Source organism: Eleutherodactylus coqui, chromosome 2 (assembly GCF_035609145.1).
Source record: "Eleutherodactylus coqui strain aEleCoq1 chromosome 2, aEleCoq1.hap1, whole genome shotgun sequence".
In the NCBI taxonomy this organism is placed as follows: Eukaryota; Metazoa; Chordata; class Amphibia; order Anura; family Eleutherodactylidae; genus Eleutherodactylus; species Eleutherodactylus coqui.
Genome location: NC_089838.1, coordinates 83126577 through 83147412, shown reverse-complemented (window position 1 = coordinate 83147412; position 20836 = coordinate 83126577). Strand labels below are relative to the sequence as shown.

At 44.5% G+C, this 20836-nt stretch overlaps 1 protein-coding gene across 3 annotated transcripts in view; it reads right to left on the bottom strand.

The window, feature by feature from the left end:
* P4HA2 (prolyl 4-hydroxylase subunit alpha 2) overlaps positions 1-20836 on the bottom strand; it is an 87451-nt gene that overhangs the window by 27225 nt on the left and 39390 nt on the right. For all 3 annotated transcript variants that reach the window (XM_066591147.1, XM_066591146.1, XM_066591145.1), the window contains exons 6-9: positions 16113-16352; positions 14558-14757; positions 10570-10746; positions 1555-1625 (exon numbers count right to left, since the gene is read on the bottom strand). In XM_066591147.1, the coding sequence (XP_066447244.1) occupies positions 1555-1625; positions 10570-10746; positions 14558-14757; positions 16113-16352 (688 nt within the window). The remainder of the gene's footprint in view (positions 1-1554; positions 1626-10569; positions 10747-14557; positions 14758-16112; positions 16353-20836) is intronic.

Sequence of the window (20836 nt, the reverse complement as noted above, 5' to 3'; positions counted from 1 at the left end):
ACGTGACAGCGTATGTCACGCATGCTGTCAGGACTGCCTTCCTAGTTTCTTCTTTTTTTTTTAAAAAAAACTTTCCTTCTGTTGTCTTTCAGCAACGTTCCATAAAAATGCCGCACATAGGCAATGTAATTTTATATGGAGAACGTTTTCGTACACGCCAACAGAGAACAATAAGGCTCCATCACGCATAATACACGGTAAAATAAAACATGCTGCATTCTTTTTTACGCGCATACTATACTCAATGAATATACACAACTGTGAGTGGAACAGCAAAAATAAATGTGTTTGAATTTCCATGATTTACCATGCATTATACAAGCGGAACGCTCGTGTGAGCCCGGCCTAAAAGTTGTCATACAGCTTTCTGTCGTCCCTGACTAAAACAGATACAGTGGTGCCTTGGGTTAGGAGTTTAATTTGTTCCGTGACGGTAGTCTTAACCCAAAACACTCAGAAGTCAAATCAATTTTTCCCATTGGAATGAATGGAAAAGGCAATAATCCGTTTCAGATCGTGAAGCTCTCCCACTGATTTCAATCGGGATGGCTCTTCCCTGAAAATCATTCCTAGCTGTAGTAAAAAAAATATAGATATACTCACCTGTCTGCCAGGGCTCAGGGGCGTCTTGCCACAGCTTGTTCTCCTTGCACTGCTCTGAAGCTTTTTAGCAGACGGGGATTAAAAATGCAGAAGAAAAAGTGGCGGCTAGACACGCCTGAGCCTTGGCAGCAGCGGGCAGGTGGGTATATATTTTTTACTACAGCTAAGGGGGATTTTTCAGGGAAGGGCTTATATTTAAAGCCCTTCCCTGAAAATCACCGCAGCGGTTGCCGGCAGGCCATTGCTCCCAATGGGGCCACCGGCAGCAGCAGAGGCCCCATTGAGAGCAAGGCTTTGTAACCAAAGTTTTTGCTCTTAAAATCAGACCAAAAACTCGGGAGAGAGCCTGCTCTCAAGTCAAAAAGGTATCACTGTATCTGCCTAGTTAAACAGACGTTATAATAGAACTGGTTTTAGGCTCCATAACTATGTATAGGAATGAGTGTCATTCTAAAGTCTCATTACAAAACTGTACATTTGGTCAGATGGCAAGTCAACGGTTTCCAGAATTGTAGCCAAAAAAGCTATCTTTAAAAAGTGGCCATGTACAAAGATTACACATAGCATGTAATGCCCTGGCATTTCATTAGCATTTATATGCAATGGATGCAAAACAAAATGCATACACTGCATATAAAAAATACACAGTAAATACATATACAAAATGAATACAGTACAGCATATAACATTATTGCCATTTTCTGCATTTAATTGCATTTTGTAAGGGCCTCATTTGTTTAATAGCACTACTGTGTTGCCCATAGCAACCAATTACAGCTCAGCTTTCATTTTACTTCGGTAGTATAAGAAAACTGTACTGTGATTGGTTGCTGCGGGCAACAAAGACAGTTCTACTTCTAGACAGTTTTGATAAATGAGGCGTTAAGGTTTACAGATCCAATAGTTTGATTCCATTTGGCATTAAGAACAAAAACAGTTATTAGTCCTTACCTTTTAGATACTCTGTAATTGGCTGTGGTTAAAACACCAGTTTTTGGGTCACGAACTGTGGCTCTTGCCAACTGAAAAAAATACGGTAATGAATGAAACAGGTGATCTGTTCACACTGGCTTCAGTTTCTGATTGATGGAATCAGAGAGCCATCTTCAACAAACAAACAGAGGTTTCAGCTGACTACACAAGGATCTGGCATGTCTACTTTTTCCCCTGGGTAGAACAGTCATTAGCCTATGACTGTAGGGCAGACTGCAGTAGCCTATGCATTGTTAAAGAAAAGAAAAATGATAGAACTAAAGCAAACTAAAGTCAACGGATAGCATAAAATTCCAATAAACCCCCTTCTGCTAAATCCCTTTTCATTTTTTCCATTCCCGCTTTCAAAAATGAGAACATTATTTCTCCAACGATACATGGGCTTGTTTTTTTACGGGAGTTGTATTTTTCAATAGTAAGTTAAAGGTAAAGTCCCCGGGAGCAAGCACCGAGCCATGACTGACTCCTCGGGTGACATCACATTGTGACGTTTTCTTGGCAGACTGTTTTTGTGTGATGGTTTGCCATTGCCTTCCCCAGTCATCTTTTACCCCCAGTAAGCTGGGTACTCATTTTACCGACCTCAGGAGGATGGAAGGCTGAGTCAACCGTGAACCCATAACCTTCAGGTCGTGAGCGAGAGCTTAGGATTGCATTTCTACTGCCTTAACACTCTGCTCCACACGACGCTCATTTTTCAACAGTACCATTTAACATACCATATAATGTAATGGAAAACTACAACATTTCTAACATGAGTGGATCAGGGAAAAAACAAAACATGCAATTTCACAAGGAAGGGGAGGCAAGGTCTGCTTTTACAGTATTTACAGTGGTTAAAAAAAAGAAGAAGGACATGTTATCTTTCTTCTGTGGGTCGATAGGATTACTGCCTTGTAATCTTATGTGGTTTATTGTATATTGAACTACTAAAACGCAAAAAAAGACAAAAATGAAAACTTTTTTAAAATTGCTTGTTGTTGCCATCTTTTGGCCACTATCATTTTTTTTTATTGTTCTGTCGGTCACACTTTATGAGGGCTTGTTTACTTTTGTGCAGCAACCTGCAGTTTGTATTGGTACCACGTTGGGGTACAAGCAACTTTTTGCTCGCTTTTTTCACAATTTTTTTCTGGAGTGAGTAAGGCTGAACAATAAAATCTACAATTATGGTATTGTGTATTTATATTTTACCCCCTTTAGGGCAAAGTCAGACAAGCGTTTTTTTTATATTTGGCTATGTGCGCAAAAAAAGCGCGTCTGATAGAACCACTGGTTCCCTACGATGTGTTCACATGTCCATCTTTTACGTAAAATCTTTGCACCTGCAAAAGATAGGACATGTGTGCAGCGGCAAGGTCCGTGCTGCACATAAAGACTTCCAGCAGGGAGTCCCCTCATCACTGAACACTGTGACAGCATTGTCAGAGTTCAGTGATGCTGGGACTCCCTGTGGGGACTCAAGAATCCCCTGCCACAGCTGTGGCAGAGGATCGCGATCTTCTCCCATTGCTTTCAATGCAGCCAGCCCCATTAAAAGCAATGGGCTGCAGGTAACTGCCACAGTGATTTTCAAGGAAAAGCTTGGAATATAAGCCCCTCCCTGAAAATCATCCCTACCTGGCATAAAAATAAAAAAATAAAAATTATTTATTTTATATATATATATCACACTCACTTCTCCACTGCCTTGGGGGCTCCAGCGCGTCTTGTTGCTTGGCTCCCCAGAACTGTTCTGAAGCTCTTTCAGCTCAGCCTCCTGAAAGGGCTGTGTCTGATTGGCTGAGCGCTCAGCCAATCACATTTAATAAATGACTGAATGCTGTGGCCAATCACAGGCAGCGCTTAGCTGTCATTCAATGAATGGCTCTGCGCTGCCTGTAATTGGCTGAGCGCTCAGCCAGTCAGACACAGCCCTTCCAGTGCACCTCTTCCCCTGCTGCTGCTGAAACTTCACACTGTGCAGTATAATTTGCAGTCTACCTGGGTCTTCACAGAGGGATTTAATTAGTATGAAAGTTGGGTTTGGTACCTCAAGAAAAAATACATCAGCACCTCCAGGTATAAATGCACTGCCTATAGTATAAGCATGCTGAGGATGAGTTTGATTCAGTCCCGGCAATCTTGGTCAGTACTGGAGATGAGCGAGCACCCAAATGCTCGGGTCCACGTTATTCGAGTCGAGCTTTTCGTAAAATTGAGAGCTCTACTCGAGTAACAAACCCCATTGACTACAATGGGAGACTCGAGCAATTTTTTATGTGGAACGCAGGGTCCCGAGCCTTTTTTTCCTTGGTTCGTGTGTCTGTCTCTCTCTCTCTCCCAGACTAAAAATTTTCAAAAGGCGTGCGCTGCGTCGAGGCAGGGAGGGGCATAAACAGGCACGTCACAGCGGGAGGGGCCAAAAGCTGGGGCGGGGTCGAACGTGATTTCATGCTCGTTCGAGTAACGAGCACCATCGAGTACGCTAATACTCGAACGAGCATCACGCTCGCCAGAGTGTGTTCGCTCAACTCTAGTCAGTACATATCATGTCACTGACATATGGTGAATTGTCCATTTTAAAGTGTCCTTTCAGTCCTATTGTAGCAACAGTAATTCAATGTTCTTGCACTGGTGATCCCTCTCTTATCTTGTGTATACAGACTATTTCCTTTTCTTGAATAAGGTCTTAAGGCTATTTTAGCATTTAGTCTCTCTCATGGGGTTCACGTATACGTAAGATTATACACACACACACACACATTATATATATATATAAACACACACAATATAAACACACACACAATATATATATATATATATATATTATATATATATATATACATACATACATACATACACACACACACACACACACACACACATATTATATATATATATATATATATATATATATACATACATACATACACACACACACACACACACACAGACACATACACATACATACACACACACATATACACGCACACACACACACACATAGTGGTTTATGTGCAGTGATATACATACAGTGGTTTATAAGCAATAAAGATTTTTACCCTGCTATGTAGTGTGTAATGGAGATATTGTAGGTTTACACTTAGGCATTTTGATGTATTCTTTTTTGATAGTGGCTACTATATTTATTCTTTTGTGTTTAGGGTCATATGGTTTCTGTATGATATTATGCATAGGTTTTTCAAAATGTTTCTTTTTTTCTTCATTTTTTTTATTAGTCTATTGTAATTACTTCTAATTCTCTTCTTGTTATTTCAGTCTCTCTCATTGATAGAGGTCAATTAGACTGAAACATCCGTGTCTCAGTACCGTGGCTATTGCACTAATCTATTGTTATTAATTATGCCTTAGATATCGTTTTTTCATATCAATCATTTCATTTTAATCTGGCTGTTTTCAGGAGGACAAACCAAGTAATCTTGTAGATATGATACCTTTTAATGGCTAACAAAAATACATGATGTTACAGCGAGCTTTCGAACCTTCGCAGGGTTCTTCCCCAGGTTTATGGAGTAGATCTGAATAAACATGCATTTCTATATACATCGAACAGGCACAGACCTGGTGTGATTAATTTGCCATTAAATCAATGCCATAACAGGATACAAAAGCACAGACATAAAGTGATTAATTTGCATTTAAAATAATACCATTCCAAGATGGGTAGAAGAGTAAATACATCATACATACGCTGATAAGAGTTGTGAAAGTTTTATGGTCTCTAAATTTGTGATAAGTGCTGTGAATTTTTTGTCTTGAATATGGAGCAAGTGACTGAAAAGGTGAGAGAGACTGTACAGTAAAAGTCCATGAGAAGCTACCATGAGACTGCCAATATACGAAGAGAAGAGGGTCCTGGAGGCCGAGATATTTGTAGCTGCCCTGAAGGAGACAATGATGAGCTATGAGCTGCCACCAGGGGACTTGTGGGGAGCAGGCAGTAGAAGGTTTCAGGTCTTTGGTAATGTTTTGCCCATCGGGGAGCCATTCTAGGAGAATAGTTATATCTTGAGCAACCCCTTTAAGCTCAATGGGCTCTTAAAGGAAAAGTCAAAAACGCATTCTAATCCAACAAAAAGTGTTGCACTGTGTTCTTCAAGCAAGCTGACTGTCCCCCCCACCACCACCACAGTTGTTGAGATAATACTGTTACAAGCTAATAGAGCAGTCTTTAAAGGGGTTTTCCACACAGCACCAGCTGTCAGTGCTGGGCTACGCCAGGCTCACAGTGGAAGCTGCTGCTCTAACCCCTGTGTAGTGGCTGGCGCAGGACCGCTCTGAAGTGTTCATGCAAGCTCCTCTAAACACCAAGCTTTTTTATACCACTGTTGTGAAGAAAATGAAAGTCAACCGTTCTATTTTTTTTTAAAAAGCCGTTATTCCAGCAGCGCCCCCATATAGATATTAGATATACAGAAATAGATTTAAAACAAAAAAATCCTACTATAAGGAACCACACTGTTTTAAGGGCCATCAGCTTGCTCAGGTATTTTGCACTCCCCCCTTAATTTTAACAGGCCCATTTTCTAGCTCTAAAGGTACCACTGCTGTAAAGTGTGAATAGGTCCAGCTCCTAGGGTATCTAGTCCCCAGAAAGACATAAAGCCCCGTCACTGACTAGAACTAAGGAAGCAAGCCTTTAATACAATAATGAATATCCGAGTTAGACTTTTGTCTCCAATCTGGCAATTCAACTATTTAAATAATACAATTTTTATTGCCAAATCATCACTTGAATCAGTTGAATTTGGCTCAACATGTGGTTTTTATCACGCCACGTCAGTTGTCATGGTGAATAAATATATACTGGGGATGTTTGGCATTTTTATTATTCTTGACTCCAAAAAAAGCAGCTGTGGACAAGAAAACACTGCTTCACTTTTTAATATGCAGAACTCTTTCAGCTTTAACAATCTACTTTTCCACACTATTTAAACTGGATTTAGTCCATTACAGTAAATGCATTCAGATGGAGGGATGGTCAGATGAGCATTATTTTACCTGAATGGGCTACCACATTTCTAGTATCTCTTATATAAATCCTCATTCTCTGACAGAGGGATATGCTCAGCATTTACAATTATGGCATAGCAACAGAATATGCCCTAAATGTCTTACAAGTAGGACCCATAACCATCTTTAGATCAAGGATCCATTGACCCCCAATATGACCTCATGAGATACTTTGTGATTGGCTGCCACATGCAGGTAGGGAATAAATGGGAGGAAGTGTAGAAAACTATGCTAGAGTTGAACAAAATGCTGTAGACTTAAAGAACCAGTTGTGACTCCTTGTATGTGTTGAGTTGCAACAGTGGTCAATAAAGAGTATCTTCAAAGACCCGAAGGTGTGTTCACATGCTGCAGATTTCTTCACAGCATTATCTGAAAATAACATTAGCAAATGTTATTAGCAGATTTCATCCATTTCAATATGGTGAGTGAAATCCACTATAGGGAATTATGCACCAAGCCCATGAGGATTTCTTCCACATCATGCTGATAGGGTTTTCTTGCATTGTAATGTTACATCTGTTGCAAATTGTTGATGTTGAAATTTTTAGGTACATTGCTTTTCTGTTTTTTTTTTTCTTAGCCCTGGATAGCCTTTGATGTAAATGTTACCCCATTCTTTTTATGGTCATGTATGGACCATATGGAAATCACAGAAAAAAAACCCAGTGTAAGTAAGGTAAATGCGATGACTACTACCAGTCCGCTATACTACCACTACCACAGTACTTCTTGTATTCCACACATCGGATGAGCTGACAGTACACGCACAACTGCAGTGCTTTGTGATAAACTTTTTTAATTTAAATTCACCAAAAGTACCTCTGCCAAATAAATTATGAAGTTCAGTTTGATCTAAGTTGGAATAGTTTCTCCATAATTTCATTTTTATTCTTTCCATATTGCAAATCCTTCTTCCAGCTGCACTTCAGGCTTTTAATTTCCATAATCTGGAAATGGAAGGCTTGCTCTTTCCATGTACACTCAGTAAAGCTTTTTCTGAAAATATGCTGGAAAAATACTGAAAGTGGGTAATTCTGGTCCCTCAATCTATACTTCATGCTACATCTGTAAAATACAGACAGTTATCTTTTATCCTGACGATCAGCCTGGAATAACCTAAGAACTGAACAGTGCATAGGAAAAGTCACACAATCCACGCAAGGACACTGAGTCAGCAAGGAATGTTGGGAGGAGGTTTGCGGTCCTTAACCCTTTTCTTTTTTTCTTTCTTTCCTCGTTTGATAGCATTAGTAAGCATTTGGTTTAACTGGATACATAAATACCATAGAATATCTTATACTAGCTGTCAAAAATAAGTGAACACATTGAGGGGAAAAAAGGACACAGGTGTGAACAGAAACTTGTGTGTGCATGTTCTATTTTTGTGTGTGTGTGTGTATTATAAATATACATACCGGTAGTATGTGCTACACACACATACATATAGTACATGATATTGTCTGAAGGTTGATACACGGAGAAATAATGTCACTTTAGAAAATGTTTTATTATTAGAGATGAGCGAACGTACTCGTTTCGAGTAATTACTCGATCGAGCATCTCTATTTTCGAGTACCTGGCTACTCGGGTGCAAAGATTCGGGGGGCGCCAGGGAGCGGGGGATGGCGTGGTGGAGTGGGGGGTAGCAGTGGGGAACAGGGGGAAGCTCTCTCTCTCTCTAACTCTCCCCCCCCACTCCCCTCTGCAACTCCCCGCTCACCCACGGCGCCCCCTGAATCTTTTCACCCGAGTAGAGAAGTACTCGAAAATTGCGGTGCTCGAGTACGTTCGCTCATCTCTATTTATTATGTAATACATTTAAAGGAGATGTCTCGAGGAAGCAGTTAATTTTTTTTTTTGCCCAGTCCCCCCCATTAAACACACATTACTAAGCCCCCCTGTAAATGACATTTCTAGCTGGTTCGTACTTACCGTTCCAGCGTTTCAGCAAGTTATAAAAGTTTCCTCAAGATGGCCGCCGGCTCTTTCCCAGTCGCTCGCTGCAGCCCGACGTGCGCGCTCCCGAGACGCCGCCAGCTGTGTCTCCATGGCAACCGGACGCATCGCAGCCGCCGACCAGACGCCCCGCAGCCGCCGACCAGACAGCAGGTAACCGGCGCTAGCCCCCGGCTCCCCAGCGCTAGTTCCCCCGGCGCAGCGACAGCCCCCCCCCCATCGCAGCGACAGCCCCCCCGGCCTAGCGCTAGCTCCCCCGGCGCAGCGACAGCCCCCCCGGCCTAGCGCTAGCTCCCCCGGCCTAGCGACAGCCCCCCCGGCCTAGCGACAGCCCCCCCCATCGCAGCGACAGCCCCCCCGGCCTAGCGGCAGCCCCCCCGGCCTAGCGACAGCCCCCCCGGCGCAGCCCGGCGCAGCGGCAGCCCCCCCCCCGGCGCAGCGGCAGCCCCCCCCCCCCGGCGCAGCGGCAGCCCCCCCCCGACCCATCACTTACCTGGGAGGCTTCTCGGGGCTGCTGGGCTGGGCTGGGCTGGTCTTCTCCGCTGGGCAGCTCCAGTTTCTGCACCTTCCTCTAACAGAGGATGGTGCAGAATGGCCGCTTCAGCGCGCTCCCGAGCAGTGACAGCTCGTCTGCGCATGCGCAGAAGAGCTGTAGCGGGGAGCACACTGAAGCGGCTCGTGCTGAATGGAGAAGACCGGACTGCGCAAGCGCGTCTAAAAAAGCAAGCTGCCAGCGAATTTAGACGGAACCATGGAGACGAGGACGCTAGCAACGGAGCAGGTAAGTGGAATAACTTCTGTATGGCTCATATTTAATGCACAATGTACATTACAAAGTGCATTAATATGGCCATACGGAAGTGTATAACCCCACTTGGTTTCGCGAGACCACCCCTTTAAGTAATATTTACATGTGTAATCAACCAACCAGATTACACCGTATGTTTAATTTATAAAAAAAAATCTAATTTAATTAAATCTAATAAATTCGTATCTCAACAAAGGCCCAATGTCCATGGCCGGTTTGATTTGTGGCACCCGCGCGGAAGATCCGCATATCAAGCCGCCCATAGGAGAACATGGGGCGTCTGCAAATAAAATAAATCATGCAGATTTGATTTGCGGACCCTTGGTCCAGAAAACAAATCGCAGCATGCAAAGGCAATGGAAGCCGTCCGATCCACGCCCAGTCCGCAATTCAATTGCAGATGGGCCGCTGATTCCATGGGGAAGAGGGATTTAAAAAAGAAAAAAAAAACTCCACTCCCTATGTGCGCCAGCCAGCTGGTGCTTCCGCACACATCCGCATTGAAGAAATGAGAAGACCTGGACGGGTAAGCAGTGTCCTCAACCACTGGCAGGGTCGGATTCAGCTGTGGGCTCCTGCATGCTTAATCCGATCCGCCTGTGGACATGAGGCCTATGCATTCAGATTTGGGCTTCACAATGTAAAAAGGATATTGGAGACCTGGAAAAGGGTTCAAAGGTTGGCAACTAGATTATTAAATGGGATGGGCAGGGTAAATCTCATCTACATAAATATATGTGTGGTCAATACAGAGAAGTTGCAGATGATGTATTCACTCCAAGAACTATACAATTACTAGAGGACAATCATTACAGACGATTTACACATCAATATAGGAAAAGGGTTCTTTACAGTTACTGTAGAACAGTCAAACGATGGAATGCCTTAACTGATGAGGCAGTAATGATGGCAAATAGAATAATAGTGCTGCTCGAACTTTGTAATTGCAGTTTTAAACCGGTGTACAAAACTCCAGTTTTAAATGGATGCCCGCAGAGCTGAACATCTTGTGATCAATAATGTATAATTGACAAAATAATGGCAGAACTTGATTCACATGTCCTTTTTTTCAACCAAGGTAACTACGTAAACTAGAAAAATGCACTTAAATTGCAGGCCCGACACTTGTCCTCTGTTACTCTATAGACACTTAGGAATGTATTTTCAAGCATCTGTATTTTTTTACTTACTTTTGGCTTAGCCAGCTCTTTGATTTTCTCAATTTCATCAGTGGATAAGACATCCAGGTAACGCACAATACGTGGACTATCCCACTCATCTTCTTCCTTAATAGGACCCAAAATCAGAAAAGGATTCCCGTTTCCATCATGATACCGACAGAAGAGTCTTTTCTGTCTTCGGGGATTCTAAAAATCAGACCAGAGAGAACGTCTTTCACGAAGAATGTAAGAATATTCTAGTTGAAAAAAATGCACCCTATCTTTGGCGCCTACTAATGTAAACTATGCTGAACATAAACACTAAATTGGCACCAATATATGTAAACAGTCCCCCTCCTTTCTTATTATCTCAGCAATGCAAGGGACACCAGCACATTACACAGAAAGGGTATGATGGCTGTGCCCGACATATACTGAAAAGGTAAAAAGAAGAAAAATAACAAAAAGGTAAAATGCTAGGCTCCAGCCCGAACTGTGTTGAGATGCTAGTGAACATACTAATAATAGTAAAAACTATTTTATTAAAGGAAGGCAGACAAGCAATGGAGGGAGCGTGAATAATGACACTATGATTCTGGGGTCCGATTGACCTGCCTTGAGTCCTGGATGCAGGCTATTTGCAGACATGGCACCATACTATATACAAGCAAACGTCTTGGGTACCTTAAATGTGCCCGATAGCGCTATGGTGGCATTATATAATACAAAATTTTAATGACAGACCCCCTTAACCCATTCCTGCCACCATGGCATAAATGTATGCCCCAGCTAAGAAGATGGCATGGGCTCAGAAGCTGAGGCCATGCAATTGACAGCAAGGATCGGTGACTGCAATCAATGTTGATTGCAGCATATAAAGTGTTCACAGAGGGAGGGCAACTGGAAAACTGGACATCCATAGAAGCCCCAGATATAGAGAAAAATATGCCTCCTATAGCAACAGTAGTCACTGTTAGAACTGGTTAGGAGCCAGTTGTAAAAAGCAGAAGCAGTTAAAAACCACTTCTCTCTTCTCCTTAGGATCCTCGGCTGTGTCTGACAGCTGAGAACCTGGCCTGCACTTGCTTGATTGCAGGAGCTTTAATCCTGCGCCATATATTTACTATCGGCCAGGATTAAAGCCTGTATATTTATGGCGCTTGCTCCTTAATGGGTTGAACATGAAATAGGAAAACCCTCATATTCTTCTTGAATAAGAAAGTTAAAAAAAAACACCTCTGAATTTGTAGTGTTGGGTTCCTACATTTAGGAACCGACAGAGGGCAGGAAAATATTTCAAGTAAAAGGAGGAAATCATTTCCCTTGAGGTTTTTAAGCTTTCCAAGGGTGGAACCCGTTTTAGTGTCTGGAAATGTGCTACCAAACACAGCCTCCAAATACAGCTGTGTGAGTTAGCCCTAACTCCATAGTACGAATAATGGACACAATGCCATCTCTGCTACATTCACATGGGTCATGATTCCAAACTGTTCTTCTGCGTTACCATGTCATCGTGGGAGAAGCATAATGTGTTACACAATGCACCAGTAAACATGCAATCTCACGGAATGTTTTGTAGATTAAATCCCAGTATCTTCCACATGCTGCTCTAAGGCTGCGGTCACACGGGACGGAAATCCTGCGGAAATCTCGCGGTATGACCGGAGCGGGTTCGCACGGAAATACCATGAAATTTCCGCAGCAGAAATGCAGCTTCAAAACTCGTAGTTTTGAAGCGGCTTCACCTCCTGTATTCCACTGCGGCCATCTCTCCCAATAGAGAGGAGAGATGGCCGCCGAGGAAACGGTGATACAATTGACATGCCGTGGCTTTGAATTTCGCGCGGCATGTCAATTTCAGTGTGGCTTCGCCGCAAGGATTTCTCCGCAGCGTGTGGACGGGATTTTTGCAAATCTCGTCCACCTTGCTGGTTAGGCTTGGGCTTAAGATTGTCGGCGGAATTTCCGTGCGGAAAGTCCACATGGAAATTCCGCTCCGTGTGAACCCAGCTTAAGAAATATTATCTATATTCCATATTTTCAAGGTAGCTAGGTATATAAAAAGAGGGAGAAATCCTAATTATTATTGTGTAGTAGCAGCAATTGTTGAGTTCAATGAAATTAAAGAGCAACAGACAGGCCCCCCTCAACATGTTTCACCACCTCAGTGGCGTCATCAGGGGTTTGGGGCTAAATGGCAGTCCAATGTGGTAGGTAGGGGGGGGATGAAGGACAATTTATAGCCAGGAGAGGGGGGTTTAACTGGTGGTTGGCAGGCACAATAGCATTGATGAGTGATTACATTATCTTTGCAATAGGGTGGACTCAATATTATTAATGAATGGCTGTTCCTCACAAATTACATTTCTCTTCATTGGTTGACAAACTTGATCTGATTGGAAGATGCAAGTTGATGTTGTCACCAGATGCTATAGGGTGAACTCAATATTACGCATGACTGTTCCTCACAAGTTATACTGATCCTTATTCATTCACTGGGAAACTTGATTGGATTGGAGGACTGGGGCGTAACTATAAAGGGTGCAGGGGACGCGGTTGCACCCGGGCCCAGGAGCCTTAGGGGGCCCATAAGGCCTCTCTTCTCCATATAGGGAGCCCAGTACTATGAATAAAGTATTATAGTTGGGGGCTTTGTTACAGGTTTTGCATTGGGGCCCAGAAGCTTCAAGTTATGCCTCTGTACAGCATGGTTTAGGTATGGGTACGGGTACAGATACAGCTAGAGGGGGGGGGGTCCCAGCTCACCTTTTGCATCAGGGCCCCTGAGCCTTTATTTACGCCCCTGTTGGGAGGACGTATGTTGATGAGGTCATCAGAGACTATAAATTATCTTTCATCCCTCTACTGGACTGCCATTTAGCCCCAAACCCCTGATGACACCACTGAGGTGGTGAATTATGCTTTTGTTGCTTTTTAATTTCAATAAACTCAATAATTGCTGCTAGTACACAATAACAATTATATAGGATTTCTCCCACTTTATATAGCTAGTTAACTAGAAAATACGGAATATAGCTAATAACTGTGAGAGCAGCATGTGGAGGATACTGGGTTTTTAAATGCCCATTTTTAATGCATAGCAATACAGTATATAACTTTTAGTAAAAGGATACCATAATTTGGGTTACATTGTCTTAGGCGAATTGTCTATTATACTCTGATTTCTAAGGATCCAGGGAGGCTTGGTTAGGAACACTGCATTAGAGTTTTTAGAAGGCTTGTTCCAGTCAGGAGATAAACAATTATATGCAAACAGTACCTACATGAGATGATTATCTGTTGTTTATTTTCTTTAGTTCTTGGTATTTGGCTGCTTTTCAGCTCATCAGGAATTTTGCTCTATGACTACAGGTTATTTACTGTATCTGCAGTAGTCTGAAACACACCTCATTTACTCATTAGTTCATGGAGACACACCTTCTTTCTTATCATTGGTTCAGGCTGCTGTTCTTTCGCTCCCCCTGCAGTTCTGCCTCCTTTAACTGGCTGCAGCGTATAAACAAAATCTATGATAGGCTCATCAGGATATTAGTTTAAGGAGCGATTATTTGTATTATTATAGCAAGAGCAAAAAAATATAAAGTACAGGTATTTTTTGCATACGGTATATACTAAGAGAAATGTGCCTAAGACCTATGATGCTCAGAGCATGGGTCAAGAGACCTGCGGTCAGGTTGGGAAACTCACCTGTAATACAGACTAATAAATGAGACCGTAATATGCTTGTCTGATATGAGCCTTAGTAATGGAAAACCTGGAAGGTCGTTTTAAAGTAAAGTTTCTTTCTTGAATGTGTATAATGTAATAGATTTCACTCAAGGGTGGAGAAACATGTCAATCAGAAGACCCAATTCTGGTAGTTTTGTATAATAATCTGATTATAGAACATTTACATTATACAGGCAGTGGATTGACATGACAAAACCGTTTCACAGACTTTAGAAATCCTGCACCCATTTAAGATTTGAAGACGAGTGTCAATCTGATAATAAGTTACCATTTTTACTCCTTCTCCACGGCACAGGGCTTCATAAGTATCACGCTCTGGCAGGTAGTCCAGGGGTCTGGAATACACACCAGACGTTGGGGTGGAAGGTTCCTTCTCTGTAGTCTTGTTAATCTTCCCTTCGGCTCTCTCTTTTTCCAGTAGTTTCTCAAAAAATCTCAAATTTGTTCCAGCTCGATCATGGCTGGAATCTATAGAAGAACAAGAAATAAGTGAGAAACCAGAACAATATCTTAATGCAATAGGATTACATACATGTATACATATATGAGAGTCTTACTATGTTCATGAATAACTAATCAGTTGTGCTACAAACATTGCATTCTCATCTTTTAGTTTCTTATAGTCCTGTTATCAAGAAGCTGAGAATTTACCTTGCAAAATGTTCAAGGTTAATGTATAACACAAGAGGAACGTTTTGGTTAAGAATAAAGCATTAAAAAGGACAGGAAGGAAAAGGATGATCAAAGGTCTATCCATTTCTACAACGGAAAATGCACACATAAAAGACCATTAAAAAGCCAGAATTTTAGCTATTTATCTTTTAAGTGGAGCTGTAAAATCCAGCACCTGGTATCAATGGGACAGTTAGGCTGGGCTCACATGGGCGGACTAGATTCCACATGGGGGGCCCGCAATGCATTCCAGCTGTGAACCCAGCCGGTGACCATGCGTACCCCAATTTCTCTGTATTGCAGATGACTGTAGCAGCTCACCGTCGGTCATGCGCAATACAGGTTTTTTTTTAATGTTCGTATTTCCCGTGTGCGATGACATGGGTACACGCAGCCTCTATGCAATGTTAATTGCGCATGGGCTGTGGATCAAACGACCTCCATTGACTTCAATGGAGGCCGTCTGTGTGGAATCCACAGTAAAATAGAGCATGCCGCAATTTTTCCTCCACTCACAGAATACACAATTCATATCCGCGAGCGTGAGTGAAAAAGCGATTTATTTTTCCTGTTTTAGAATGTCTCCGCAATTGGAATCTGCCCATGTGAGCCCAGCCTTACGGTGCATTTACATCTGCGGAAGCTGATCAATATTGCATTGGCAAACCCACAATTTTTAGGTAAGTGCGATAAGCTTTGCGAGAAATCTCATTGCTGCATTTGCGATTTTCATGTGTGCGAAAATCGACCATTCTTCCCTAAGGGAGCAAAAACGCAACGCGTTCGCGTACATGCAAACGCAATATAATTTTTTTTTTGCTGCTCCCACAGGGTAGAATAGGCAATTCTTCAACAGAATTGCCTAAAAAATAGGACATACTGCAATTTTTGTCTCTTGCATCGTTTCTCGTAGTGCTGCGAGAAAAGAAAAGAAAAAAAAAAATCACACAATAGAAACAATGGTTTCTTTTCCTGGGTCTGGGTGCAACTAATTAAAAACATTTCTCCAAGACGACTGCACAACAGGTATATTATTGTAATGAGCGTGACTGTCGCTACCCTATGGTGTTCCCTGTGAGAGTGATGGTGACAGAGTCTCTAACTGATAACACATATATAACGGTGGATACAGTCTAAACGCATTTCCTCACCAAGTGCTAGTAGTCTTCTTGTGAGCTCAACAGCCCTATGGATGTCTCCCATCTGGAAAACAGTGTAGCTGAGGTAGTCTAGAACATCTACTTTAAATATTGTGGCCTCTTCCCCTTCATCCAGGAGCTTCAGAGCTTCTTGCATCCACAGAACAGTATGGTAATAGTCACCATCGTTGTATGCGATTTTCCCCATGCCAAAGCAATCATCCGCAGATAAGGAGGAGACATATTTAGTGCCTATAATACAAAAATAGTAAAGCATAATTAACCCCGTTGAGGACGAGGATGTTTCGGTCCAAAAGGGCACTTTTTAGGGATTTTACCCATGTGGTGGTTTTACAGACCCATTTTTTTTCCCATCAGCTGCCAAAATTTTAGCTACCTTTTTGTTCTATGACATACAGGGCTATTTTTTATATCTTTTTTCACTGATTTTTTACAGGTTTTTTTTAGGTTTATTAGGGGTAAAATGGTAAAAAAAAACACCTTTTTAATGTATAATTGTTTATTTTTAAAACTAGCATATTTACGCTAAAATAAAGTACAGGAATGGGTTAATGGGTTCCCCATTTTGTTATATAATTTGTCAAGTCTGGTGTTGAGTCGTTTATTTTTTCTTATCTTACTTATATTTTATTCTGTAATTTTTTTTAAACTTACTTTTGTAACTATTTTTTCACATCAGTCACAACTAGTTAGTTTGCAATGAAGCATAACTCATGTGTGATGATTAGAGATGAGCGAGCACCAAAATGCTCGGGTGCTCGTTACTCGGAACGAACTTTTCGCGATGCTCGAGGGTTCGTTTCGAATAACGAACCCCATTGAAGTCAATGGGCGACCCGAGCATTTTTGTATTTCGCCGATGCTCGCTAAGGTTTTCATGTGTGAAAATCTGGGCAATTCAAGAAAGTGATGGGAACGACACAGCAACGGATAGGGCAGGCGAGGGGCTACATGTTGGGCTGCATCTCAAGTTCACAGGTCCCACTATTAAGCCACAATACCGGCAAGAGTGGGCCCCCCCCCCCCCCTCCCAACAACTTTTACTTCTGAAAAGCCCTCATTAGCATCGCATACCTTAGCTAAGCACCACACTACCTCCAACAAAGGACAATCACTGCCTGGATGACACTCCGCTGCCACTTCTCCTGGGTTACATGCTGCCCAACCCCCCCCGCACGACGCAGTGTCCACAGCACACAACAAACTGTCCCTGCGCAGCCTTCAGCTGCCCTCATGCCACACCACCCTCATGTCTATTTAGAAGTGCGTCTGCCATGACGAGGAACCGCAGGCACACACTGCAGAGGGTTGGCACGGCTAGGCAGCGACCCTCTTTAAAAGGGGCGGGGCGATAGCCCACAATGCTGTACAGAAGCAATGAGAAATAGAATCCTGTGCCACCGCCATCAGGAGCTGCACACGTGGGCATAGCAATGGGGAACCTATGTGCCACACACTATTCATTCTGTCAAGGTGTCTCTGCATGCCCCAGTCAGACTGGGCTTTTTAATTCATAGACACAGGCAGGTACAACTCCCTATTGTGAAGTCCCTGTCGACCGACAGCATGGGTGGCTCCCTGGAACCCACCGGCGATACACAAAAATATCCCATTGCATTGCCCAACACAGCTGAGGTAGTAATGTCGTGCTTAATGCAGGTGGGCTTCGGCCCACACTGCATGCCCCAGTCAGACTGGGGTTCTTTACAAGTGGAAACAGATGCATTTATAATTCCCTGTGGACCCACAGCATGGGTGGGTGCCAGGAAGCCACCGGCGGTACATAGAAATATCCCATTGCATTGCCCAACACAGCTGAGGTAGTAATGTTGTGCTTAATGCAGGTGGGCTTCGGCCCACACTGCATGCCCCAGTCTGACTGGGGTTCTTTACAAGTGGACACATGTAGGTTAGACTCCGTGTGCACCTACAGCATGGGTGGCTCCCTGGAACCCACCGGCGGTACACAAAAATATCCCATTGCATTGCCCAACACAGCGGATGTAACGTCAGCTGTAATGCAGGTGGGCTAAAAATTCATTTGATTACACTGTAGGCGAGGGCCCACAAAAATTGCTGAATCAACAGTACTAATGTACATCAAAAAAATTGGCCATGGCCAACCAAGATGGCAGGTGAAACCCATTAATCGCTTTGGTTAATGTGGCTTAAGTGGTAACTAGGCCTGGAGGCAGCCCAGTTTAACGAAAAATTGGTTCAAGTTAAAGTTTCAACGCTTTTAAGAGCATTGAAACATATAAAAATTGTTTAGAAAAATTATGAGTGAGCCTTGTGGCCCTAAGAAAAATTGCCCGTTCAGCGTGATTACGTGAGGTTTCAGGAGGAGGAGCAGGAGGAGGAGGAGGAGGAATATTAGACACAGATTGATGAAGCAGAAATGTCCCCGTTTTGGATGGTGAGAGAGAACGTAGCTTCCATCCGCGGGTGCAGCCTACGTATTGCTTATGTATCGCTGCTGTCCGCTGGTGGAGAAGAGAAGTCTGGGGAAATCCAGGCTTTGTTCATCTTGATGAGTGTTAGCCTGTCGGCACTGTCGGTTGACAGGCGGGTACGCTTATCTGTGATGATTCCCCCAGCCGCACTAAACACCCTCTCTGACAAGACGCTAGCCGCAGGACAAGCAAGCACCTCCAGGGCATACAGCGCGAGTTCAGGCCACGTGTCCAGCTTCGACACCCAGTAGTTGTAGGGGGCAGAGGCGTCACCGAGGACAGTGGTGCAATCGGCTACGTACTCCCTCACCATCCTTTTACAGTGCTCCCGCCGACTCAGCCTTGACTGGGGAGCGGTGACACAGTCTTGCTGGGGAGCCATAAAGCTGGCCAGGCCCTTAAAGACTGTTGCACTGCCTGGGCTGTACATGCTGCTCGATCTACGCACCTCCCCTGCTACCTGGCCCTCGGAACTGCGCCTTCTGCCACTACCGCTGTCGGATGGGAATTTTACCATCAGCTTGTCCGCCAGGGTCCTGTGGTATAGCAACACTCTCGAACCCCTTTCCTCTTCGGGAATGAGAGTGGGAAGGTTCTCCTTATAGCGTGGGTCGAGCAGTGTGTACACCCAGTAATCCGTAGTGGCCAGAATGCGTGTAACACGAGGGTCACGAGAAAGGCATCCTAACATGAAGTCAGCCATGTGTGCCAGGGTACCTGTACGCAACAAATGGCTGTCCGCACTAGGAAGATCACTTTCAGGATCCTCCTCCTCCTCCTCCTCAGGCCATACACGCTGAAATGATGACAGGCAAGCAGCATGGGTACGGTCAGCAGTGGGCCAAGCTGTCTCTTCCCCCTCCTCCTCATCCTCCTCATGCGCCTCCTCCTCCTCCTGAACGCGCTGAGATATAGACAGGAGGGTGCTCTGACTATCCAGCGACATACTGTCTTCCCCCGGCTCGGTTGCCGAGCGCAAAGCGGCTGCCTTTATGGTTTGCAGGGAAGTTCTCCAGATGCATAGCAGAGGAATGGTGACGCTAATGATTGCAGCATCGCCGCTCACCACCTGGGTAGACTGCTCAAAGTTTCGAAGGACCTGGCAGATGTCTGCCAACCAGGCCCACTCTTCTGAAAAGAATTGAGGAGGCTGACTCCCACTGCGCCGCCCATGTTGGAGTTGGTATTCCACTATAGCTCTACGCTGCTCATAGAGCCTAGCCAACATGTGGAGCGTAGAGTTCCACCGTGTGGGCACGTCGCACAGCAGTCGGTGCACTGGCAGATTAAACCGATGTTGCAGGGTGCGCAGGGTGGCAGCGTCCGTGTGGGACTTGCGGAAATGTGCGCAGAGCCGGCGCACCTTTACGAGCAGGTCTGACAAGCGTGGGTAGCTTTTCAGAAAGCGCTGAACCACCAAATTAAAGACGTGGGCCAGGCATGGCACGTGCGTGAGGCTGCCGAGCTGCAGAGCCGCCACCAGGTTACGGCCGTTGTCACACACGACCATGCCCGGTTGGAGGCTCAGCGGCGCAAGCCAACGGTCGGTCTGCTCTGTCAGACCCTGCAGCAGTTCGTGGGCCGTGTGCCTCCTATCTCCTAAGCTGAGTAGTTTCAGCACGGCCTGCTGACGCTTGCCCACCGCTGTGCTGCCACGCCGCGCGACACCGACTGCTGGCGACGTTCTGCTGCTGCTGACACATCTAGATTGCGAGACAGAGGTTGAGGAGGAGGAGGAGGGTGCTTTAGTGGAAGAAGCATACACCGCCGAACATACCACCACCGAGCTGGGGCCCGCAATTCTGGGGGTGGGTAGGACGTGAGCGGTCCCAGGCTCTGACTCTGTCCCAGCCTCCACTAAATTCACCCAATGTGCCGTCAGGGAGATGTAGTGGCCCTGCCCGCCTGTGCTTGTCCACGTGTCCGTAGTTAAGTGGACCTTGCCACTAACCGCATTGGTGAGGGCGCGTACAATGTTGCGGGAGACGTGGTCGTGCAGGGCTGGGACGGCACATCGGGAAAAGTAGTGGCGACTGGGAACGGAGTAGCGCGGGGCCGCCGCCGCCATCATAGCTTTGAAGGACTCCGTTTCCACAACCCTATACGGCAGCATCTCAAGGCTGATAAATTTGGCTATGTGGACGGTTAACGATTGAGCGTGCGGGTGCGTGGCGGCGTACTTGCGCTTGCGCTCCAACAGTTGCGCTAGCGACGGCTAGACGGTGCGGTGCGAGACATTGCTGGATTGGGCCGAGGACAGCG